At 36.7% G+C, this 24,009-nt stretch overlaps 4 protein-coding genes across 5 annotated transcripts; all 4 read right to left on the reverse strand.

The window, feature by feature from the left end:
* Nucleotides 1-80: 80 nt before the first annotated feature.
* Nucleotides 81-8,544, reverse strand: LOC141837682 (uncharacterized). Its single transcript, XM_074725053.1, has 19 exons — nucleotides 8,382-8,544; nucleotides 7,167-7,277; nucleotides 6,102-6,158; nucleotides 5,897-5,967; nucleotides 5,049-5,147; nucleotides 4,649-4,720; nucleotides 4,410-4,510; nucleotides 4,228-4,331; nucleotides 4,088-4,141; nucleotides 3,883-3,938; nucleotides 3,738-3,776; nucleotides 3,499-3,643; nucleotides 2,950-3,131; nucleotides 2,805-2,875; nucleotides 2,409-2,481; nucleotides 2,278-2,339; nucleotides 1,276-2,200; nucleotides 653-943; nucleotides 81-571 (listed from the first exon to the last, which is right to left on the reverse strand). Exons 1-19 carry the CDS (start codon nucleotides 8,382-8,384, stop codon nucleotides 292-294), a joined length of 2,796 nt encoding a protein of 931 aa, XP_074581154.1. The 5' UTR covers nucleotides 8,385-8,544; the 3' UTR covers nucleotides 81-291.
* An 864-nt stretch (nucleotides 8,545-9,408) lies between these two features.
* LOC141842307 (uncharacterized) lies at nucleotides 9,409-16,566 on the reverse strand. 2 transcript variants are annotated; one of them, XM_074730517.1, is made up of 11 exons: nucleotides 16,436-16,566; nucleotides 16,187-16,333; nucleotides 15,246-15,409; nucleotides 13,296-14,027; nucleotides 12,549-12,875; nucleotides 12,176-12,240; nucleotides 11,992-12,087; nucleotides 11,707-11,797; nucleotides 10,229-10,312; nucleotides 9,810-9,895; nucleotides 9,409-9,713 (listed from the first exon to the last, which is right to left on the reverse strand). In XM_074730517.1, the coding sequence occupies exons 3-11, from the start codon at nucleotides 15,312-15,314 to the stop codon at nucleotides 9,686-9,688; spliced, it is 1,578 nt and encodes a 525-aa protein (XP_074586618.1). In that variant the 5' UTR covers nucleotides 15,315-15,409; nucleotides 16,187-16,333; nucleotides 16,436-16,566; the 3' UTR covers nucleotides 9,409-9,685. The 2 variants fall into 2 exon arrangements, with proteins under 2 accessions (XP_074586618.1, XP_074586617.1); XM_074730516.1 differs by having other exon boundaries at nucleotides 10,223-10,312.
* Nucleotides 16,567-18,175: 1,609 nt separating this feature from the next.
* Nucleotides 18,176-20,717, reverse strand: LOC141842309 (ras-related protein RABA2a-like). The gene is made up of 2 exons (XM_074730518.1): nucleotides 20,543-20,717; nucleotides 18,176-19,055 (listed from the first exon to the last, which is right to left on the reverse strand). The coding sequence occupies exons 1-2, from the start codon at nucleotides 20,711-20,713 to the stop codon at nucleotides 18,558-18,560; spliced, it is 669 nt and encodes a 222-aa protein (XP_074586619.1). The 5' UTR covers nucleotides 20,714-20,717; the 3' UTR covers nucleotides 18,176-18,557.
* A 1,486-nt stretch (nucleotides 20,718-22,203) lies between these two features.
* LOC141837652 (RING-H2 finger protein ATL1-like) lies at nucleotides 22,204-23,091 on the reverse strand. Its single transcript, XM_074725022.1, has one exon. It carries the CDS (start codon nucleotides 23,089-23,091, stop codon nucleotides 22,333-22,335), a length of 759 nt encoding a protein of 252 aa, XP_074581123.1. The 3' UTR covers nucleotides 22,204-22,332.
* Nucleotides 23,092-24,009: the final 918 nt, after the last annotated feature.

The raw sequence follows: 24,009 nt of genomic DNA on the forward strand, positions 1-24,009 counted from the left end.
AAAATAAATAATATAACGAGACCATTTTTTTTAATTTATTTTTTTTAGAAAAAAAAGAGCGTCAGTTTGGAATGGCAAGTTCCAAACAGTCATTAAAAGATTATCATTCGAATATACATCAAATATTTGTTGAATAGATAACATCGGCGGCATTAGACTTTACATGAACCCTCTCCCCTGGATCATTACAACTAATCCCTGTTTATTAAGCATAAATCTTCAACTTTTATTGAGTGCAAAGTTTTTCAGGAGCAATTACTTGAATGATATCCACAGATTATGAATGATGATTCATCTCCCTGCCCAAAGTTTTTCACGAGCAATATCGTAGATGACTCGAAGAATGCTTTTAGAAGCCTTCTCTTCCGGCAGCTTGAGGAAGTTAGCAATCTGAGAAAATGCCTGACGAGGCGTTTGAATTTCCCCACTCCAATCTGCTTCGGACTCATCCTTGTGCAATCTTGGCGGCGACAGTGCCCACTGCATCGCCCATATGGCCAGAGGACGCATGTACTGCAATGATCTGTAGCGACCATCCGGTGTCCATGCTTCAGGAGTTTGAAATGAGTACCTGTTTAAAGTAAGTTTTTTTTTTTCCGATAAGAAGTTGCAACTGAAAGAACTTAGATCGAGTAGCCATTAGAAGACACACCCGAATCCTTTCTCGGACCATGCAGTTTCATGAATCCCTTGTGCTGTTTTGAATCCTATTTCCGACATGCCTTCTTGGATCATTGCAGCAGCAACGGCGTATGTCACTCCTGGCCATATCTCGATTGATTGAAATGCAGAGAAGTCCAGAGTTCCATCTGGTTTCATTCCGTTGACCGCTCCGCGGCTTCCTTCCTTCACTTTTAACACATTGAAGTTGAAGATTGTTTGAAAGGCACTTTGTGCTTTCTTCTCATCGACGATTCCTTCGAGACCACAAGCTCTGGCATACCTGTAAGGGAGTACTAGCAAGAGATCTTAAATAGCTCAACAAGTTCAAGGAGTGCTGATACAATCACAAACAGGAATTGCTGATATAGATTCCATAATTAACAAGAGATGAAATGTAAAATTCAAATACCATCAAGGAAAAACCAGTTGATGTGGTCATGTGGTTTGAATTTATCTCTGATATTTAAGAAAGTTTTGTTTTGACATAGTCAAAACAAATAAGAAGGCAAAAGTATATATTTCTGCTCTTTAATCTCTTGTAAACTGTAAATCATTGTTTTCTGATGAAAACAAGAAGGCAAAAGTAAACCTATCAAGTATCATAGGGCATACCATTGTCCAGCCAATTGGTCAGCCAAAATAGAAGAGCTTGATACTCCACCACCATTATCATAGTTAAAATAAGAGCCATTCCATAGACGTTCATATACAGCTTTTGCTTTCTGATACCTGTCCCAAAAATAATCTCCAGAAGCTCGATCTCCAACTAGTCGTGCCATGGAAGCAGCAGCTTGCAGAGCAGCGACCCAAAGCCCACCACTATATGCACTCACACAAGAAGCTGCCCACATGTCATAAGTTTGATCCGGAATACCTTCATTTTCTATCATTCCATCTTTGTCCTTGTCGAACTGATCCATGTAAGCCATTGCAAGATAAACAGAAGGCCAAACAGATTTTGCAAAAGATATGTCACCTGTGGCAACTACATCTCTGTAAATTTGCAAGACGAACTTTGGATTCAGGTCCTTCCACCTATTGCTATCATGTAGGATGTAACCATTTACTTCATACCATGGATCATGCATTCCAATATCATGAGGTATGGCACCAAGAACCTTTCTTGAAACCCGCTGACCAGTAAACAATTCAATCTTTTGAGGATCATGCATCAGTACTGCTGCTGCAAAGTCTCTTTGAATGCTGAGTTCAAGTTTGGGAAACAACATGATCAAAGCGAACGATGAGTAGAAGTGGACATCGTAAGTGTTACACAAACGGTATTCTATTCCTTCAAGGTATAGAAACTGGCCAATGTTTTCTTCTCCTTCTTGCAGCAATGATGTACCAAAGGCAGAATGTGAGGTAACAGGAGACTGTAACTTCACACTGATCTGTGCCATGCTTGTCAAGATATTAGCAGCAGCATTGCTTCCTTGGACATTACTATTCATTTCTTTGATATGTCCACTGGGTATACTAAGAGAGAATTTTCTTTCTTCGACATTTGCCAAACTCTCAACAGGGGGCATTCCATCTGCAATTTCTTTGTCAGCCTAATTCCATCTGCTCAGGTCGTATTTAGAGACAAAACAAGAACCTAATATAACTCGCCTGTCCAAATTGTGCCCCCGGCATTTAGGTAGTAGAGTTGATTGAAGAGAGTGATCGGATACCTGAGGCAGTTAATAGAAAGTTCATGTATTTTCTTATGAGATGAAAGATGGATAAAATGTGGAGCATACCATTGAGGAAGCTGTTTGTCCTCCAAAATAGGTCTTTGCCAATCTTCAATCTGTGACTCCCAGTTGGAGCATTCTGTATTAAATTTAAGAGGTGAACTAAGACCATTAAAATCACAGTAAGAAATTCATTGTAATAGAAAGACAAAAGCTAAGACACAAAGTGTATAACTCTCATGTTACTACAATTGCATGCATAAACAGAAACTAATGTGCCCTTTTTGATATTGGCACTGAAGGAAAACATTGCCCTTTTTGAACCAACTCATACCACAGAACCCAAAAACTAATGTGCATTAAACAACAGTCAACTGTTTAATCTGATAACTATTCCTCAAAAGTCAAAAACTAATGTGTGGCGTATTTGATAAAGTGCTTGTCTTTCAATTTCAAACATACCAATTATGGCATCATGAGCAAGATTTGCTGCTGCAACATCAGCATCTGTCCCATAGAATTTGGTAAATCTCCTGTTATTATGTTATAAACTAATAATCAGCAAAGTCGTTTAGGTTTAGTCATCTAGACACATTGCTTCACTCACCTGTTATAGGTTCTGCCACTAGAAAACTTGACTTGGGGACAGGCCCATGCCAAAGAGAATGTAACTGTACGACTTTCTTTAGATGGCACTGTAACTGTCGCTGCAACTGCTGCTCCAATAGACGATCCTGGTTCTGACGGTTGGGTTGTTCTGTTGTCATCTAGGTGGGAGAAGGATCCATACTAGTTGCAGAAAGGATATCCAACAATATCAAGATTTGTCATAATATAAATGAAGGTCTGTATCTAACTGTAAGATTACCAGCTGATAGCAGATATAAGTAGAGATCAAAACAATTTATCAACTAGGAAATGGAATGTATATGTAATTGCAGAATGATTATGTGATACTTTCCATATTATTGGGTAGCCACTTTCATAAGACTATTTGCTTTCATAAGTTTCAACTAAGTTCAAGCAAAAACTTCCATTCAAACTTAATGCAATAATTTTATACGTGCAGACATATTATATATAGAGTGCAATCAGATGTAATTGGTTAGAGAAAGCTTTACAAATACATGAAGAGAGATGAGCAAAGTTGTCTTACTTTTTTCATTTCATCCCACATGTCCCTCGCAGTGAATCCCCTGTAATTCCCAGATATGAGGAAGCAGGGGCATTCTGTGACACAAACTCCATTTGTTTCATGGGCTCCTATGGCAAACGTCACTGGCGTCTGATGGTTAGAAGTTCTGCATTGCATGTTTGCTTCAGAAAACTAAAAAAGGAAGAAAAAAGAAAAAACAAACTATAGTTATAAATGATTTGGTGATGAAGACCTGATACCTATGATGCAGAAGAACTCCACGCACACCATTCTTTGACCTAGCATATTGAAAAATTGAACATTGAAATGTAGGTTAGATTGATACAGAGCATAAAATCCAACACACAACATCCAGACAGACTTTTATTAGCTATTGTTACTCACTTCATTCTGGAATTAGCATGATTACCAGAAAATTCAGATTTACCACCTATAGAGTTCTGCATCATAGAAACAGAGGACTAAGCTTGGCAACTTAGAACCAGTGTTCAGTGCCACTGGTCTTAGAGCATTAGAGTCGACTCATGAAATGAATGAAAAAAAAGGGGAAATACAAAAAAAAAAACTTAAAATTTGACATCTAACTCACAGCCCATGTGAAAAGCAAAGAGACTTCTGCAGAAGTTTCACCTGAATTTGTCAGCTGGCAAGCAATCAAGCAGCTTAAAATAATCAATGCAACTAAATGAACGTGAAGAACTGAAGATTTCGTATTAGTCCGTTCCCTACCTTGAAGGTAAAAACTGAAACTGGAAAGGAGCTTTCTCGATAGTTATGTGGGATAAATGGTGAAATTTGACGGCATGTTATCTTGAGTTTTGGGTCTGGCTCACCTGCAAAACAATATAATGAGGATATGCCTCCTGAAAAATGCCTTTTTATCCATAAATTTTTTTCCTTGCTGTAATTACCATCATAAACAGTCCAGGACCTTGGATACAAAGCATGGTAAGTGCAGTTTTTGCCAGTGAGATTCCAATCCCAAGATTCTATTCCAGGATTGGAACTCCCTCTGCATGTCATTCGAAAGATTCTTGGTTATACAAGACTAACAAAACCATTCTGGGACCAAACTACTTAATTGAGAATAAAATGAATGAAGAGACAAAAATGTGATACACCAACTAGAACAGGCAAAGGATATGGTTACTTTGGAATTTCTGAACTTCTTGGAGACAGCACAGTGGAGTACTTCTTTCCATTAGGTCGCGAAATGAAGACCTGCCAGCAAAAACAAAAAAAAAAAAAAAAAAAAATCAAAACAGAACTTTGACCATACTCCACCTGGCAGATTAAATGAAAACTCTGAAAAGAAAGGAAATAATTTACTTGTAGGAGAAACAAATTGACTTACAATGGGACATAAAAGATGGACTGAGTTTCATGTCTAGTGGCATGATTAGTAATTAGGATATTATAGAATTGACAAAGATTTTAAAAAGAAACCTAGTGGATGTTTTAAAGTTGATGCATCTAAAAAGATTAAGTGTGCAAAAAACGGATAGATCACAGTTCAGATTGAGTATTCACCATTTGGTAGTCAACTTAGAGAAAACTGATTGGCTAGGACAGGATTCTCTTCACACTGATCAGACAGTAGTTGCCAGTACTGAAAATATCCTCTGTAGCTCCGACCTATGCTTCCCGATCTGAAAGTTTCATCAGTGAACACATAAGAAAGGTATCAAATATTTGGAATCGGTTAATCAGGTCTGCTAATTCTATTAGAAAAGCTGAAAAGGCAAAGAAACTAAAAGTGAACTTGGTGATATGCAATGATCAGTACTAACTTATCAAGAACTGATCTCTGTTCACTTTCCATAAATTGCACTGAGAATGAACAACTTATCATACATACAAGATCAACTTGTTAAATTCATGTGTATTATTAACTACTCGATATAAGGTTTTAGGACAATTTTAGTAGCTGTACTGTTTTTTTTCTTTTTGTTGTTGTCGATGCATATCCCACAAAAGATATTGATCTGACAGGAAAACCATAAAGTTAATTCTAGTCTTGATGCCAGGTATTCTAGAGTAAATTTAGGAATTTATGCCATGAGTTAAATGTGTATTATTACTAACATTGTAAAAGAAACTTCTATTACAAATTCCTATATGGTAAAAACGTCGTCTGAGTGTTGCAATCTTCCATAGTGTTTTGGCCTTCTCATCTCTTTTTTAAAGAATAAATAACTTGCCATAGCTTCAAACACAATCTATGGCAAAAGCAATAATATTAAAACATATTTGGTAGACCTGGAATACTTGTGCATAAATACTTGCATTTTTGTCACCAAATTTTAAATGCAATATATATATATATATATATATTATTTATCTGAAATAACCAAGAATAAATATTATTTATCTAAAATAACCAAGAATAAATCCGTACCCTATTCCACCTAAAGGAACTCCTTGATAAGACACATCCATCCACTTTTTGAAAGGATTATAAAGTGTAGCCTTCACAAGGATAAGAAAATAAGAATCATTTAAAAGATCGTGATCAGATTATCCAACTCTTCGTTAACTCTAATAATTTGAACACAAACTAGTTCTTATTAGAATAATCCATTAGTAATGGAGATCTAGCTTACCCGTCCTTTTGCAGTATCCTCTAGGACGTTGCGGCACAACCGATAAGCAAAATAAAGCTTGACATATAAGGATTAGTTAAAGATATCAGATTAACAAGGCAATAAACAATGTTGCTGTTTTAAAGTCAAACATTTGCAGCATCTTAACTCTTAATTGTCCAATTGTGGTTGTTTTTTTCTTAGAATACCATGAATGCAAAACGTTAGAAGCTTTCCACTAAGATAATTAACTGAATACGATATATAGTTGTGCATATATCTCAATGGTATAACAAACTGAACAAAAAAGAATACCTCAAAAGTCTATAATTTCATCAACTTACTTCCTATTATGGATAAAAACAGAGATGTTCACTTAATTCTTGTTTCAACTTTAAAATATTCCAACTTTCTTTCATAAAGTTTTTGATACTGAAACTGATCTCAAAGAGTAGATGGTAAGAACACATTATACCTGTTCACGAGTTCTTTTAAAATCACATGAAAATCATAGATGCGTAATGGATCAGTCATAGAAGCATAAGCATGACAACCTATCTATGCTCATACTTTGAATATTTTGACTCCTCGTATGTGCAACATAATATAAGGAAGTTAACAACATAATATAAACATTAAGAGCTCATGAGTTCAAAACAAATATTTTAGTAAACATGTGCATAAATCTGACCTAAGTCACAGGTTATCGTACATAATTGCACAATCAGGGTACTCATCTGACCACAAGACCATATGCATCATTGATATGTATAACTCAATCTATTAGCTCACATTAGGAAATGGACAATGATATTAAAGAATCCCAAGTTGGCTGGTTGGACCAAATGAATTTAACTGAGCTATGCCTCTTGAAACATGTATGGAAATTTAATATCGACTCTTTTAAAATTTGTTTTTATCAATAAAAAATGGCACATCAAATAATAATTTTAGTATACACCAACAGATTAGAATGAGAATGAAATACAAGCCAAACAGCCCCAATCTCAAATAAATAAGCATATAGGTATCATCAGAGGGTGCGATAACATGATTAATGAAATTTTCAAATGAAAGAACATATACCATATGATAGTCAGTTAACTTTATGAAAACAAACTCAGATCTCTTTTTCTCCTCAGCATCTAGTTTCCTGTTCCAAGTTAAAGGAGGTGGTTCATAAAAGTCCACCTTACCCTGGAAGAACATAAAAAATGCAAGTTATCGGAGGCATGATTTATCCATGTTTAGAAATTACGATAGTCTAAAGAAAGATGAAAAAACATTTCTTAAGGAAAAAGATGTTTAGAACCAAGCTAACAAAGCTATGGAACTCCACAATATATGGAGGAAAAATATTGAAATGCTGCACTGTCAAACCGCAGGAGAATCTGCCATGGCTGTTAAAAACACTTCAGAATCTTTTGTGAAATCTAGATACACGCATCTTGGTGCCAACAAACTTCACAATTTCATTCCTTGAAAGGTTAAAAAATGATATGGGTTTAGTATTCAAAACACTTTCTTGGGTACTAAATAATTGAATTCAACCAGAGTGCAGCCCATTAGCTATGTGATTCTTGTTAAAGTAGACTAGATATAGTGTTAGTAATCTGTGGGACTCACTCTTGACAAACGATATTGAAGCTAGGATTCAATTGAAGTCTCTTTGGCAGAATTTCTCGTGTGTCTTTACCAAGCCATAAATTAGTGTGATCCCTTATAAGAGCATATAACCATGTTTCATTTGAAGTCGGACAGAAGCCCCGAAGACTCAGCACCAATTTTCCTTTTTAATTTGTATAAATCAGGCAATCATGGACATAATAGTAGTAGTTTGTTACAATAAATGCTGCAGCATCAATGGATAAACCGAATAAAAAGATCAAATCTTCAAAGCACATTAAGGACTTGCAATGGAGAAAAATTAAGTCATGTCTGGTAGTTGAATCAGCCAAGCTGCTTCATCTGTGCTCACACTACATAAGTTTTCGCAAACATATTAGTCATTATCATCATCAAGCCATGCGAATTTATAAAGAGAAGCTATCGATCGTTCAACATTCCGAATCCTGCAAAAAAACTGAAGATCCAATACTTCATAAAGACAAGCAACGGCACATTCAGTAAAGAAAATCGATACTTGCACAACCAATCAACCCTAAGGAACACCAAATAACCCAGTAAAAGCATCAAAAAGTAAACCTTTTCGGCATCTAAATCCGAAGGAATTATCAATATCTTATCCACAAACAGATATTAAAACGTAGAAATAGAAAAGGAGAAGGCAGCCAAAAATACCATGACCAGTGTTGGCGATGAAGATTGAAAAGTCTTCAAAGTTCCAAGAAGAAATGTTTGCTCAACAAAAGTTGCCAGACATCGCGAGAAATGTATAGCCTGAGGTCCCCTACGAGAAGTTGGTGTTGATGTATTATTCACTCCACCTACCTCCCTGCCTCAGGTCACTACTCACAATTTCTTGATTTACCTGCCGCTACAATTGATATTTGAAAATCTTCTCATGTTCTGTGGATGACATTTTTCTATGCTATCTGTGATTTAATCTTATTAGAAAAATAAGCTCGTGGAGTTTATTAATTTTAATAAAAGAATAAACAGACAGCGAGGAACAAGAGGAATCACCACCAGTAGTGGATCATGGAAGATGCTGCCCCAAGATTTCGTCGACTGTTAAAGTGGAAATAATAGCTAAAAATTGATTTTGGGATGATGTGGCAAAAGATTCATAACTCATTAGAGAAAATAAAAGCTTGGATGCGATTTTATATTCTCTTCATTTAGTCAACGCCGAATATCATAAGGCTCTTGATGCCCTTGTTATGTAATCTCTTAATCATTTTTAAAAAGGTTAAAAAAAGACAAAAAATATATTCAGATGAATCTCTTTTTTTTTATTTGTAAAAAATTAAAAAGTTTCAGATTAAAAAAAATACAGCTTTTATAATGTAAAGAAGAAGTACAAGTTTAAAATGGCTAACTTGCCGGAAATTAGTTGAAGGAAAGCAGAAAATGCAGATCGCAAGTCAAACATGCATCATGTGCTTGAAAACTAAAGAAAGCCATTTTAACGAGTTTGAGCACGGAAACTGCTCTGAGGACCGATCAAATCGCCCAAGGTCTTCACTCTTCACGTGCATCATGGCGATAAACATTATCTAGATATGCTATCATATTGTACATAGATTCTTACAATTTTTGAGCATCTGTTTTTTCTGGAACGACTTTAGAACTATATAAGAGTTAGCGTTATGCATTACATCGGTGGAAAAATTATCGTTCGTTTGATTCCACACATGTGCAGGAATTCAGATTGCATGACAAGTATACAGTTCATTATTCGTACATAGCCCATAACAGTGAGCACATTCTTAAACAAGGCTAAGCAATTTTAGTTAAACAAATTTTAGGACAACTAACAAGATAAATATGTTACATATTTGTACAGCAGCAACTTGCATAGATACTACACGACTGCCTAGCAAAGCTACAAGGCCTCCTAAAACAGGAGGTGCGATACCAGATGATGTTTTCTGGAAGTCATCCTCTTGCATCTCAGATCAAGTGGCTCTCGAACGTTCAGTTTATCGCCATTGTGGTGTCCCTGATCTCCTGTTTGGAAGAAGGAAAGATGAAAGGGTTGATCAATGGCAGTGAATTTGTTTGTTCTGATGTAGGAATTCGAATTAGACCAAAAGATTGACACACCTCATTTTCCTGTCATTGACTGATAGATTATCGACCCTTGATTTTCTCCCTCCGTGAGATGAATAAGTCTCTCGAGTGACAAATGGCTGCAATTTCAGGAGAAAGTTAGTAGATAATGATAGGTATGAAAAAAGTGGCAACAGATCCAGGCGAAGTATAACGGAATAGTTTAGGCCATGAATGTGTAATTTCGCTCCAACTGAAGTGTGGATCCAAGCAGTCTTATTAAGAACTAAACTCTTCTGAAGAAAAATCTAAGGAGAAGCTAGAAATCACATGATTGAAAGCCTAAAAAGTGAATGAAATGCATGCATCTATTCACCTACATATTTTATCCACAGACAGCATGAAAATACTACATGCACAAAAAGAAGTAACAAGCAGAATATTAAAATTCTCTAAATAATACAGACCTTAACCTTCTTAATCGCCATTACATTCCCAGAAATTGTAGGAGCTGTCTTTGTATCAATTCGTTGAAATTGCCTGCCTTTGTCATTTCCCTGCTTGAAAATAAATGAGATTCATCAGAGAATAAATATGTACAAGAAAATACAAAGTTTAAGAGAGCTCATATCCAAAGAGCTTATTTCATTTAATTTGAAAAACATAAATAAGTTTACTGAGGATAACTTTGATGCTCAAAGTGTAGCGAAATCGTGAATTGCTGAATAGGAAGAAAAAGGATCTCAACAGTGTGTAGAATTTGTGCCTAACACTGATCTTTCTCATGTCGGCATTTTAAATCACTAAAACAAGCAAATAACAGTGAAACAGCTATTGAAACAGATCTAGTGTCTCTATGCCAGGGTATAAACTGCATCTCCATTAGTGAAGGACACTGGCACCACAACAAATACATCAGGCGTTCACCTGGAAATACAATGAAACTGTCATTTAGTTGTACTTATTTTATATTGTATGCTGAATCCTCCCTTTCCAACTCTCTAAAGAATTAGGAGTGAAATGGAAATCGGTTAGCTACATCCAAATCATTAAGTTACAAAAGAAGCTAGCACCCACGTTTGTGGTAAATATTTTCCTGTGGTTAGATTTAATGGTTTCAATCCAGGAACAAATCTAAATAGCATAAGCTGCAGTGACTTTATAGTATAAACTGATGGAAAAATTGCTATATATATAGCACCCAATATAAAATCCTAACTAAACACCTAATGTGGGACTAAACCCATTAGACTAATAACATTCCCCCTATAATACAAAATGATTAACCTAGGGAAAGAAGACAAGTTGTGGAGATGAGGAAAGAAATGGAGTGGCACGAACATTGTTGCCATTCTAATCGAGAAAATCAAGTTGAACAATATGGCAGCGAAGGAATCGAGCGAGACTGAAGGATATGGGACATGCCAGGATATATTGGAAAACACTATAAAACCTTGAATCTAACACCTAATGTGGGACAAAACCAACTATTTTAATAACCTAACAACTTATAACATTCTTACACAAACAAATGGGTACATGAGCCTGGTGTAGAAGCCAATTTGTAAGAATAATATTGATTGGTAAATGATGTAATATCTGTGGACTCTTTTTTAGAGGAATAAGTTGCATACTTATTTACGGATGGCAATGGATACCAAATATTCAGGTATTCATGGGTACCCAGTGCCTTTAAATAAGGTTTGCTTCTTTACAATTATAGGTACACGAGGGTTTCATATCCTTTTATCATCCAAAGCAGGTATTTGTTTGGGTTGGAATGGCAGATAGCTCATAGCTGGTCATGTTCGCATAGCAGATAATCAAATTCATAATCAAATAATACCTAAAATGAGGTATTTAGACCTGCTATCATCCCTACTTATTCTTGTCATAAGGACATCAAATTGGTGCAACTCAAGACAACATACACAACTCACAGAAAAAATACCTCTTTCTGTTTAGTTCCATTGGCAGTTTGACATTGGTAATCAACTCCAACACGAGTTGTAAGCTTGGTCCTATAAGGAAGGTTAACAGACCTGGAAATTCAAATAAAAAAAGATATATTCTAAAAAAGCGTAGTTAATTCATAAAACAATGACAATTTAAAGCGATATTAAGCCTTACTAACACAAGCACAAAAGAACATATATGAAAAAGATTCAGCATTATATGAATTTATACAGGAGGTTTGTATAACTTGTAAAATAAACAATTCCTCAACAAGAATTACCTTGACTTGGGTGGCACAACGTGTGCCTCAGCTCTCTTCAAGCTATTAGAACGATTGTCGACTGCCAAGGGCATGCCTCTTACTCCTTTTATGTCCCTAAAATTCATAGGGTAACATTAAGAAACAATATTTGGAAGATAAGTCCTCTTACTATAAAGCTGTCAGTAATATGGTTTTAACCAACCTTTTAACTTCTAGCCCTCTTTGCTTTATCAATCCACTTGTTGCAGCATCTTTCTTTGTTGTAACCTGTAAAAATGGCAGGATGAGAATAGAAAATGAAGAACACTATGGTAAAAAAAATGTTGCTTATGCAACTAAACTAAAAGAAAACTTCTAGTCAAGAAAGAAATTAAACAAAGATATAAATGGCTTATGTGTCAACCTATTAAATACGAGCAATATATAAACGTTGGTTAAGTATTTTTGGATAAATATTCATGCACCAAGACAAATGCTCCAGCACCATGTTTCTTAAGGCAACTACTAGAAATTATCAGGATTTCCAAGAAGTTGCTAAAATAACCATTTAGTAGAACTTTAAAACCAAATCTCACCTGTAGACATGAACTATCTTTCGCGTGACTTGGCTTAGTCACATGCATGTTTGAACCCCCAGTGGTTAGCTTTTCTGTACTTCGTCTTTTGATTGCTCTTCTTTCCATTACAAGGGTAAATGGACCTGGGGTAGTGATAGCAGTATGTGTTTCTACAGGTGGTTTACTTGAAGTGACCATGTTAGGCCTAGTATAGTCATTGACTCTACAAGATGGTGCCATGATCAGAGTTTGAGTGGCTATCTTTTCTGATGTTCTTACTCCCTTTGATGACCGAACCACATTCACCTTAGTTTCTCCTTTAATGTTTCTACCTGATGCAAGATCCTGAACACACAAAAATGATTGCTTTCTCAGTTATATAAAATAGAAGAGAGGTTTCAATTTTTTAGATGTTCATTTTCTTTATTTTCTATTTTTGATATTTGGACGTAACCATTAAGAACTACGTTAGTTTCAATGAAAGACATGAGTATCAGCTAAAGGGCATCCATCTTATCAGCGATTTTGATAGAGAAATCTGAATAACAGTATAGTCAATTTATGATTGACTTATAAATGCTCCAGCTGAGATGCCTAGTGTTCAATAACAATATGTTACTGAACACACACAATATAAGTGCACTTGAGATTAGGGTTCAGTCAAAACCTTCTTAATATTTTTTAAAGCTTCTTCAGCTATAATTGAAGAGAGATTTCTGCTCTTTGGATTAGGGAAAAACCGACCAAAGTCAATTTCTGCAGTACCTTAATAAAAGAAATTGATTTGTAATCCAAAGATTTTCCAATTGATAGCCACTGATCAGAGTTTGCTTTGCTTGTTTTCAGTATTGTTCCTTGTCTTTTGGGCTCAAGATCTAATATCTTGTCCCATTGTTTCTGCAAGACCTCTTTATTGTCAAGATTGCTCCTAAAATGTGATTTCTCCTCTAGCTCGCCTGTATGAGGTAATGATAATGTAGTTTCTAATGGCTTCACTAGCAAAGTGTCAACGGTGTTCTTATCTTGCTCAGGGCTATCCAGAATTTCTATCGGTGAAGTGAGATTAGGCAGTGTAGAATCTGGATACAAGCATTTTTCTTCAAAGGATTCACTGCAGCTGATTTCTTGTTGATAGGCACTCTCAGGTTTACCTTCTTCTAAGGAAGAATGAACATTGTACTCTTTCACATCTCTAAAATTTTCATGCTGTGTAGCTGCTGCATCTTCTTCTCCACTTTGGCTAGAAATACTACCTTCGCCACTATAATCCAGTGTGAGTTCTGTTTGCTGATTCTGTTCGGCCTTCATTGCTCTAATCCTTCTATAACGCTCTTCAAAATAGGCTTTCTTTTTAGCAACTAGACCATTGAACTTCTCCAGTTCTTCCTGACATCTGTTGTGAGTAAAAACTGACCTCCTTTCCCACGACAATGTTTCAACTGGAAATCTTCCAAAGGAAATGGAACCATGATCAAGCATTTGAGAAGCTGGAATTTCCTGGAAGAACAAGTTAGCCATAATTACCTATATAATTGTGGCCAATAGCTGGTGAATGAGAGGTAATTTTGTTTAGAAGAGAAGAGAAATCATCATCTGCGTGATTATGATTTTTGACACACAACACTAATTCTTGAAAACAAAGTGTTTACGGAATGATACTCTTTTTCCATTGTAGATTCAACATAGCGATTTGTGTACCATATACTGAACTGATGAAAAACCATGCCACACCAACTAAGAAAGAAAACTTTGAAGATTGACCACATACAGCGAGGCATAAAAAATCTGTGCTGATTTTTGAAAATGAAAAAATGCGATATAAAATAGATCTGAATCTGACAGTACAAGCTACGTGTTCCAACTAATCCACTCAGATCTTTTGCCTAAACTTGCAACATGCTAAATTCACAAAAATAACCAAAATGCAGAAAAATTTCCATCAAATGAGCAGAAGAAAAGCAAATTTTATCTTAAATAACAAATGAAAGGAAACTTATGGGAAAAAAGATAAATCTTACTAGTAACTAATTTTTTATATCTCAATGATAGAGAGTGTTGAAGTTTGATCAATTTCAGTTCAAACACTAGTCTTGTCCATGGTTTGATTGCACCAGCATAACACCTAAACTTTTTTGTCATGTTTATCTTTGGTATTAATCTATTTCTTTTTTTGAGGTACGAAGATATTTGTATATTCTATGTGAAATGCAATAAGTTATTAAGTAAATTACATAAATCGTCTTTGGCATTGCTTTCTCTATCTCTCTAAAAAAAAGGTAAATAATATTCTTTCTTTCTCTCTCTCTCTCTCTCTCAAACAACTAAATTATATTCTTTTTTATAACAAATCTTTAGTTCATATTACGTATTTTGGAACATGAATCCTTCAATTCATGTATGTTTTATCAATATTTTAAACTCTTTTTCCTATTTCCTTTTCATTACATGAACTAAGCACAATTCCATTGTCAAGTTATAACACAATATGTTAAATCTATTAGCATCTTCTAATGATTACACCCTTCATTCCTCAAAATGGTCAACAAAAAAACACAAAGACTTATGACACAAATGAAAGATGGTTGTGGTTAAGTTATAAACAAATCAATAATATTACACGTGAGTGGACAAATAGAAAAGGCTTGGTAGTATGTAGTTCAAGGCCACTAGAACAGGAAATCAAAGAAATTATAAAATGTAGAATGAGAAAATTACATGTGAATCATATCCATCAGAGAGCTCTGGAGACCACCTTTGATAGGCTTCATCAACATCAGTTGCCATTTGATTACTTGTCAAGTAGAAAAATTACAGAACTAACCATGGACTGGATACTGCTGGTTCCGGAATGTCATTCTACACCGCCATCATATTTAGCACTATCAGATATTAAAAATACAATTGAACAAGGTTAGTAAGAAGGAAGCATATGACAAATAAAAGAAAGCAATCTGAATACTGTTGATGATGAAACCAAATAATTAGTTGTAGACAAATAGAATACAAAGTTAATAGCTAATGTTTTTTCAGGTGTTTAATTACTTTGATATAAACATTTAAATAATATCAAGTCTCTGAGACTAATTTCGGTCAAATCATATCCAAATTACTTCTTTTGTGAGTTAGACTAGTGGAAGACTTTTGCCTTAAAACGGGGACCAAGCTCAAACTTATAGCCATCTAACACAGGAGAAGCTTATCATCTTTTTTACATATCTTTCCACTTTTTCTGTCACTGGTCCACATAGGGGTATGGCTAAAGCATAATAAATCATTACTCCATCATAAATGTACCTTGCTTAATTTGACCAAACAAGAATGTACTTTGCTTAATTTTGCAACTCAGCATCAACCTCGGTGCATCGAATTAGATAGAAACTTTACACGCAGTGTGTGCCCTCCTCTATACGTGAAATCATCAAACTCAAACATGCACCCTCCTTTCGCTGTCTCAAATCAGGTTATGCGAGAAAAGGGAAAAGCTAAACAGATTCACAAAAGAAACAACTACTAGTTACCGTCTCCATCCCGACCGTTTAATTTATGATGGGTGGAAAAGGAGGTACATATGTTGTGTTTTAGCTATGAAGCAATCAAGCAGGACTCCATCAGCCAAGACTTTTAAGGCACGACATAAAGCTAACACGATAACCCACCTCCGCAACCGCTTCCCGTGACCAGAGCACGTTTCCTGGCGCCGAGGAGTTCACAGGCGTCCAGATCCGAGCATCTAGTTAGAATCCGGAGAGGAATACACCCTTTCGTTCATTTCCAGCACCAGTTCACTCACTCATTCAAAAATTCTTTACGCAAGAAGCGAAAAAAAAAAAAAGGACAAAATGACAATTAGAAAAGCAAACAAACCCCTTGAATCGCAAAGATGAGAGATACACGAGAAAACGTACTTGATGCAATCGGGGGAAGAACACTCGGATCCGAACCTAGGGATTCGAAATCGCTGCAGATTCGTTCAAGAAAAGGAGCACAGAATCCCTCAAGAAGAAGAACTAGACGGAGCGGAGCGGAGCGCAGGAAGGGATGGCAACCATGTGAGCTTGCCGGTAGACTTTGGAAGCAAGCTATTAATAGTAGAGTAGGTGCAAGAGGCGGGAGCCAGAGAGGGGTGGAGATCTGACCGCCCATTTGGGTGATAATACGCTCCGGTCCGTCGGATCAGACGTCCGAGGACCACCACTCGTTCTCTAGTAGAGTACATGTGCCGCTGTGGATTATTTATTACGCCGGATCCTGCAACATCTCCTTCATGTTTTTGGGCAAAAAGGTATCACGAATTTCACTTTTTTCTCATTTATAACCATTTATAAATAATTAAAATTTTAAATTTTATACCAATTAATTTATGTGTAAGTATAAAATAATTCAATATATCCAAATATCAAAATAGACGTCCTCCACTGTAAAAACCATGTTCTTCTGCAAAGCTGCAGCAGCGATGGCTGCTACAGTAGTGGCTGCCCATCTACAGTGCAACCATTTGCTTTGAAACTTGAAAGTCTGAGTTTTTGTGTGTTTGTATTTGTCCTCTCCAACTATCTTCATCGATCTTATGATCCACTATAACAAAAGTAGTTCTTCCACCATCAGAAAATTGAAAAAAATTTCTGCCACAATGATTGATTGGAACAGGAAGACAAGAACATGAAACTGCAAATCCTCCATGTTCAGATACTTGATGTAACCTTTTCTGATAAGTTTTTTTGAAAGAGTTATCTTTGTGACTCATAGCTGAAAACAGGAGCATCTCCTAGGAAACAAATTATTGAGCTCAGCCTTGTTTTCTGATTGAAAACTTCAGTTGAATGTGTTGCTGTCTTATTACTGTAGAAAATGAATGCAGACTAGCATCCATAGATTATCCTCAAGATACCTCAAGAGTCTGATGTGCTTGATTCTGATATTCACTAAAAACTAGTAAAATATTCTATTTATTACCAACGATTTTCCCCAAAGATATAAACACACAAGATGTGCCACCCTTGAGGTACATGGACTCATTAAATTTATGATCAGTTCTTCAGACCCACCACTAACTAGAAACCAGCTGACTGACAAAATTATATTAATTGTTCGATTCAGAGACAAATAGTTAAAGTGTTAATTTCCTTTTCTCAGAATCTTTATCACGAATTTTTTCTACAGATCTGGCAAAAGTTGACACAGTTGCATGTTCTTGGGCAGCATGTGGGGTGAGTGATGGTAAGAAATGTCTTTATCTTAGAGACTGATGAGCATGTGAGGGCCTGAATCTATTAGATCAAAGTATTGTCAGGCTTATCAAGTTATTGTTTAAATGTGCCTCATCTTAATCGATTACCATGCAAGGACCACAGTTATCCTTGGCATTCTAGTAGTCAAACATTTGTTTTTCATCAGAGTAGAATATCATCAAAGATTCTAGTATTATTTTAATCTTCACATTTATCAGAATTCTATTAATAAAATCTAAATAGTCCAAAACTAAAACTTGATCATGTGTACACACAATTGAGTTGAAAATAGGCAAAATCAATGTTAAACACAATCAGAATCTTACTTAGTTTCTTAACTATGTTGATGCTACAAATATTTGTTAAAAAAGTCATACAAACACAATTCTACAGGCCAAATTTCTTGAGCCGGTCCAATTCCTACAATCACCAATAATCCGTACTTGTGGGGAAAAAAACTAACAAAATTGTGGATGAGCAAACAAAATTAAGGGTGATCATAATGGTTAAGATCTTGGTCATAGTGGATATGCATACAAAAAGGATGTTATTTCTCATAGTTTATGAATGCAATGAAGATACAAAGGGGTGAACAAAAGAGCTGAACTAAACTCCACAGCATACAGTCATACAGATTACTTTTTGCTAAATGACATGAGGTTGCTTGAGTCACAGCTTGAGAGTTTGTGAATTGTCTTCCATTTGAGCACATAGTTCTTATAAAACTATATCAATCTTCTAGCTTTGATATCTGGGTTATACACCATGTGAAGGCAACATGGGATACAGTAGTATATCTTTACGTTGAGCAACATCTGGTTTGTGTGTTGGTAGTGTTAGTCTCTGTCACCTCAATGGTGTTTCCTCTTATGTTCTCGGAAACTCCTGGCTTCAGCTTGGGTTCTGTGGAAGAGATCAGGGATTTCTTGCACATGATCCTATATATCTCAGAAAGAATTATCTGAAATGCCTTCTCCACATTTGTGGCCTCAAGGGCAGAGGTCTCCATAAAGGAAATACCTTCCTTCTCAGCAAAGCTTTGAGCATCCTCTGGGGCAACAGCACGGAGGTGCTTCAGATCAGTTTTATTACCAATGAGCATGACTACGATGTTTGAATCAGCATGATCACGAAGCTCCTTGAGCCAACGACTAGTATTCTCAAAGGACTTTTGTTTAGTTACATCATAAACGAGGAGTGCACCAAGGGCACCTCGATAATAGGCACTGGTGATTGCTCGGTATCGTTCTTGGCCTGCTGTATCCCATATCTGTGCTTTTACTGTTTTGCCTTCAACCTGCGAAAGAGAGGACAATGATGAGAAAAGATAAAAGGTAGAGTTATGAACAAATAGAAAAAAGCATGCATACAAAAGGTTGCCCCTAACATAATAAAAAAGCAAGCATACTTGATCGAACATATTAACCTTGTATATCCACCCACCCAGACAGCTGATGACTGACTTTCAAAGCCCAAAAGAGAGAGAGAAAAAATTGTGGAGGTCAGTAGAGAGTCCTATATATATTAACTGTGACACAAACTATATATCCTAGAGATGGCAATTGTAAGTGAACTAGGATCTTAGATGTCGTATTTGAATTTGCTTCATTTAAGGAAGATTGTTTTGTATTTACATACTTGTTATTAGGTAGCCTCTCTGCAAAAATGGTGAAATGTAGTTTTCCATCAATTTTATTTTTTATTTCAGGCCAAAATGCGATAGGTTCTGCTTCTATTATGTAATGATAGTCCTCAATACTTTACTGAAATTCCTTTGCGGCTCCTATGAGTTATCATTTGCAAATTGTGTTCCTTTATTGAGGTAAGTTATGTTGCTTAAAATAGTTTTCAATGTCACTAACAAATCTAGAATTCTAGGAGGATCTAAATTGATTTCTAATTGGCATCACCCTCTCCCTTTTTTGCAAGCCTTCCTCCATCCATCATAATCACCACCCCAATAAAAAACCACAAAACTCAAGAAAATAGTTTCCTTGAGAATTTTTGATACAAACAAATTGTTTGCTAAACCAGTAGATCCATATGGATGTCATGTGTTACTGAAGAGTGAAAAGGCATTTATTGGTGCTACTTTTCTGGGGTTTTTTTTTGAAATTGTAAAGTCTATACATTAGGGTGTTAGTCTCTTCTTTCAAATATTGAAAATGAGGCTTAAAATAAAAATGCAATAGAATTGTAGAAACGTTCTTTCTAGCTCAAAATTCATCTAGATAGAAGAAACAATCCTAACATACTAAGGTACAATCACTAGGAAGCGAGAATTTACCTCCAAAACCACACGATGGTACTTCTTAAGTAGTTTCTTTTTTATATATAATTTTTTCCCCATGAAAATTTATTAAAATCTCATAGAACAAAGGAAATAGCTTGTGAGTTACAGTTTTTCAAACTCATTTCATCACGTAGTCTGTTATTATGGAAAAAAGATAGCGCATTTATGCTCCTTCAATGAGTATGACTAATCGATCATCAAAACCAAATTCATATTTTCGAACGAACACCAGCTGAAAGCATAGGAAATGAAGGAAACAGACTAACATTAGGCGCCGATCCCTATCAAGAAACTTGCTAAATCAGACAATTGAAAATTTTCGATCTAGCAAAACCTAGAAAGATCCAAATGAGATTCATCAAAATCGACATATGAACACCGATTGAACCCCGGGCAAAAGTCTAGCTAGAGATCCATGAAAGCCACTCAAAGTTTTAAAAAAGGCCAAATTTTTTAATATATCGTAAACTAGATTGGAGATAGAGCAAGACCTCGAGGGTGCGGGTGGCGAATTCGACGCCGATGGTGGACTTGGAATCGAGGGAAAACTGGCTTCGGGTGAAGCGGGAGAGGAGGTTGGATTTTCCGACACCAGAGTCGCCGATCAAGACCATCTTGAACAGGTAATCGTACTCTTCATGCAATTCCCCTCGCCCAGCCATCTCTTCGCCGTCGTCGTCGTCGTCGTCGATGTCGCATACGATTGGCTGTGCGATTAGATATATCGCGACATTAACGAGAAATCTCGTTACATGGTATCAATACAATCAAAACACCCATTCACGTGATACCCGTTGCAGCAGCCCCAAGCAGCCCAGAAGAATTAACCCATGTTTCAATAAAAACAAAGGTAAAAGTTGGGTAAGGAATCCTAAGAGTCCGCACTTTTTGTTAAGTTTCTTGCTTCTATCATTTAATGAACTGATAATTATGGAACAATTAATCCAGAGAAGCCCCCTAAATTGCGCATTTCTCTGCGAGCACCTTCACAAATTTAATATCTAATAAAAAAAGAAATAAAATAATTCTCAGTTTTTTATTAGACAAAAAAAAATTAATGGCACCTCGATTTTATTTATATATTAAAATTTTAAAAACATAGTTGAAACGATAAGATTCGTTCTATGGAAGATGATCCGCCGATCTGGATTCCCGATCGGTTATAGGATTAAAGAAAAAAGTTATTTTTTTCTTCCTTGCTCAGTTTTAATTTCGTTTTTTCTTTTCCTTTGTGATTTGATAGTTCTATGACCTCCATTGAGAATATGACCCTCTTCTTGGCCACATGCGATGTTAGAGAGAAAAGTTGAATTTTGTTACCGTTTATATGCCATGGCAACGTAGAGAACGTTTGTGATCGATCAATGTGGTCGTCAAATGAAAATTGACATCTTTAATTTAGTTATAACTTAATTTGGTTTAGTTCCTTCTTGTGTAGAAATGTAAGTGGAATGAAATTGTTGTCAACCTGTAACTCATCGACAGTTAATTTCAGTAATATATTCAAATATGAGACTTATCATGCAATATCAGTTCAAGGACTGTATTCTGCAATATCAGAATCTATTTATAACTACGATCTAGCATCTGAAGAAGGGAGTAAACAACAAGGCAGGTATTAATCAAAACGGGAACTCAATTCCACGAACAGTTACAGAGCGATCCAATGAAGGAACTCCAATCCTAAATGTGAAGACTGAAGAGCATCAATCGTAAATGCGCAAAACCTATCTATCTCTCTAAACACGAGTAGCTGCAAGCACCAGAAACGAGCAGATCTGAAGTCGAAAGAAAGGGCGAGAGGGAGAGGACGAAGCTTACTCTTGGTATACTGGAGAGGAGGAAGACAGTGTCGGTGGCTCGGAGATCGATCGCCGACTAGGAGATCGAGCTAAATCTAACGGCCATTTACTGCCCGCGTCATTATTACAAGCGTCATACATTGCGGTCAGATCATTATTGATCCGACCCGTTAATCATGGACTCGGGTTTTAAGTCCATAAATCCAACTCGTCAAAACAGAGTACGTCATCGTTAATCCCGACTCAATTAGTTGAGAGTCAACCAAAATCCATATTTTTCTTTCCACAAGAAAAAAAAATTTTCAAATTAGTTAACATGGAAAAAGTAGAAATTATGATCTGAAGTTTGTGGGTAGATCGAACGTAGAAGATTTCCAATTCTGCATTTGCAATTCACATAAACTAAACTACCGCTCAAACAACTCCGTTTGCAGAGGAAGAACACAACTGCGCGAGCTCCGGCTAAACGACAACAAAGATCACCGGGATCTTCCGCTGCCGAAGCTGCTCCCCTCGTGCGAGCTTTTCTGCAAGATCCTCTGCAGTGTCACGTGAAGCTGCCTGTTCCCGGAAGAATCCGCCGAGAAGGACCTCCTCATGGGTTGCAAGCGGAGCTTCTCCTCCTCCTTCTTCCCCACATCAATGCATTCATCTCCTCTGCTCCCTGAAAACTCGATATTTCTGTCTTCTTCATCTCTTATTTGTAGAACCACGTCATGAGGATGACCCAGTTGCAGAACCGATGCCATGGAGAGAGGATGGAGTGAAATCGGAGCAGAGATGCTTCCCCTGCAGAGTGGGCAATTGGAGTTGGATTGGAGCCATGTATCAATGCAATCTATGTGGAAGACATGGCGGCAACTCGGCAGCAGCCTGATCCTCTCCTGTTCCCGGAACTCGCTGAGGCAGACGGCGCACTCGGCCGCGCCGACGCTTAGCTGTCGGTAGCGAAGCGTCGGGATTTCGCGTATGGTGGATTCGGCGACCCCGCCGAGTTGATCGGCAGCAGGTGAAAGGGAGGCTGAGTGGCCGTGTCCCCAGCGGCGGCGGCGGGAGTGGTGCTCGTTAAGGGAGCATTTTATGACGAAGACGTAGCAGGTCAGGAGGAGGATGGAGGTGGCCAGGATTCCAGCGACGGAAATGAAGAGAATGGGGAAGCTGGCGATCTGCGGCGGCGGAGGCGGAGGCAGCGGAGGAGATGAGTTCAACGGAGAAGCACGGAATGCTTCAGAGCTCATTTGGAAGTGCAGCAGTTGATGGTTTTAGGTAACAAGGTCCTGGGCATGCAGTGTTCAAAAGTTAATTCCCCAATTTTAAGAGCATTCAACGACGAGAGAGTACGAGTATAATTATACTAAATAATAAATAGGCCTATGGAGAGGCCTCCTCTTTGCTCCTCAACGCGTGAATGGGGTTCTCATCATCTCATGCGTGAGACAATAAGCACAGCGTATAGAGTGGTAAAAGTAGCTATCTAATACTATTCTGCTTGATGATGCTTGAGAATGGCAAAAGCAAGAGAAAAGAAAGTCAAGTCTTTTGATAAATATTCTGAAAACTGATCTTTTGATAACTAATCTTTGCATAGTGAACGTGAAGATGCAACCAAATACGTACCAAACTTATTATTTGGTTGTGAGTTGTTGTTGAAATCTCTTTGGTTGAAATTTGGTGATAGCTTTACTTGCTCTGTCAGCTGATAACTGGTTGAATGAATTTGATAAGAAATGCTTGTTTAGGTTAGTGTCTCCAAATGATGTCTGGTGAAAAGAAATTAAGATTGTTTGCAGAGAATTAGAAAGTCTGTCAAGAAAAGAAGCAACACAATATTAGCAATCGCAGCTTGCAAAACTCTGACATTATAACACTAGAGAATAATTAGCAAAACCTGAAGCTACAGCTTTTGATGGTGCGCTAGCAAAATTTTAGTAGCCTACTTTGCCTATGAGATATATGCTATTTTCACTGTGGCCATTTTTATTTGTTTCTAATCTCTGAGTTCAGTGAGTAATAGATTTCTATTCCTTTCTGATCTGGACTGGTAGTGGTGATTTGGAGTGGTAGATTTTTCATGTTTGAAGTGAAGGAAAAGGATGATTTATTTTTTTCATTGGTTGGCTATAACATGATGTGATGTGTGGTGTCGATACAGCAAA

Source organism: Curcuma longa, chromosome 11, assembly GCF_044706935.1.
Source record: "Curcuma longa cultivar G26 ecotype Majalengka, Jawa Barat chromosome 11, ITB_CL_G26_1.1, whole genome shotgun sequence".
In the NCBI taxonomy this organism is placed as follows: Eukaryota; Viridiplantae; Streptophyta; class Magnoliopsida; order Zingiberales; family Zingiberaceae; genus Curcuma; species Curcuma longa.

What these genes read in the sequence shown, in the direction of transcription:
- LOC141842309 (XM_074730518.1), bottom strand. Translation starts at nt 20,713, where the DNA reads ATGGCTGGGCGAGGGGAATTGCATGAAGAGTACGATTACCTGTTCAAG. An exon ending in TCGCCACCCGCACCCTCGAG is followed by an intron (nt 19,056 to 20,542) that starts GTCTTGCTCTAT and finishes TCTCTTTCGCAG; the next exon opens with GTTGAAGGCAAAACAGTAAA.
- LOC141837652 (XM_074725022.1), bottom strand. Translation starts at nt 23,091, where the DNA reads ATGAGCTCTGAAGCATTCCGTGCTTCTCCGTTGAACTCATCTCCTCCG.
- LOC141837682 (XM_074725053.1), bottom strand. An exon ending in GGAGTTCTTCTGCATCATAG is followed by an intron (nt 3,644 to 3,737) that starts GTATCAGGTCTT and finishes CATGCAATGCAG; the next exon opens with AACTTCTAACCATCAGACGC. An exon ending in GACAAACAGCTTCCTCAATG is followed by an intron (nt 2,340 to 2,408) that starts GTATGCTCCACA and finishes TAACTGCCTCAG; the next exon opens with GTATCCGATCACTCTCTTCA.
- LOC141842307 (XM_074730516.1), bottom strand. Translation starts at nt 15,314, where the DNA reads ATGGCAACTGATGTTGATGAAGCCTATCAAAGGTGGTCTCCAGAGCTC. An exon ending in CTGATGGATATGATTCACAT is followed by an intron (nt 14,028 to 15,245) that starts GTAATTTTCTCA and finishes TTGTTCTTCCAG; the next exon opens with GAAATTCCAGCTTCTCAAAT. An exon ending in AGAGGGCTAGAAGTTAAAAG is followed by an intron (nt 12,088 to 12,175) that starts GTTGGTTAAAAC and finishes TATGAATTTTAG; the next exon opens with GGACATAAAAGGAGTAAGAG.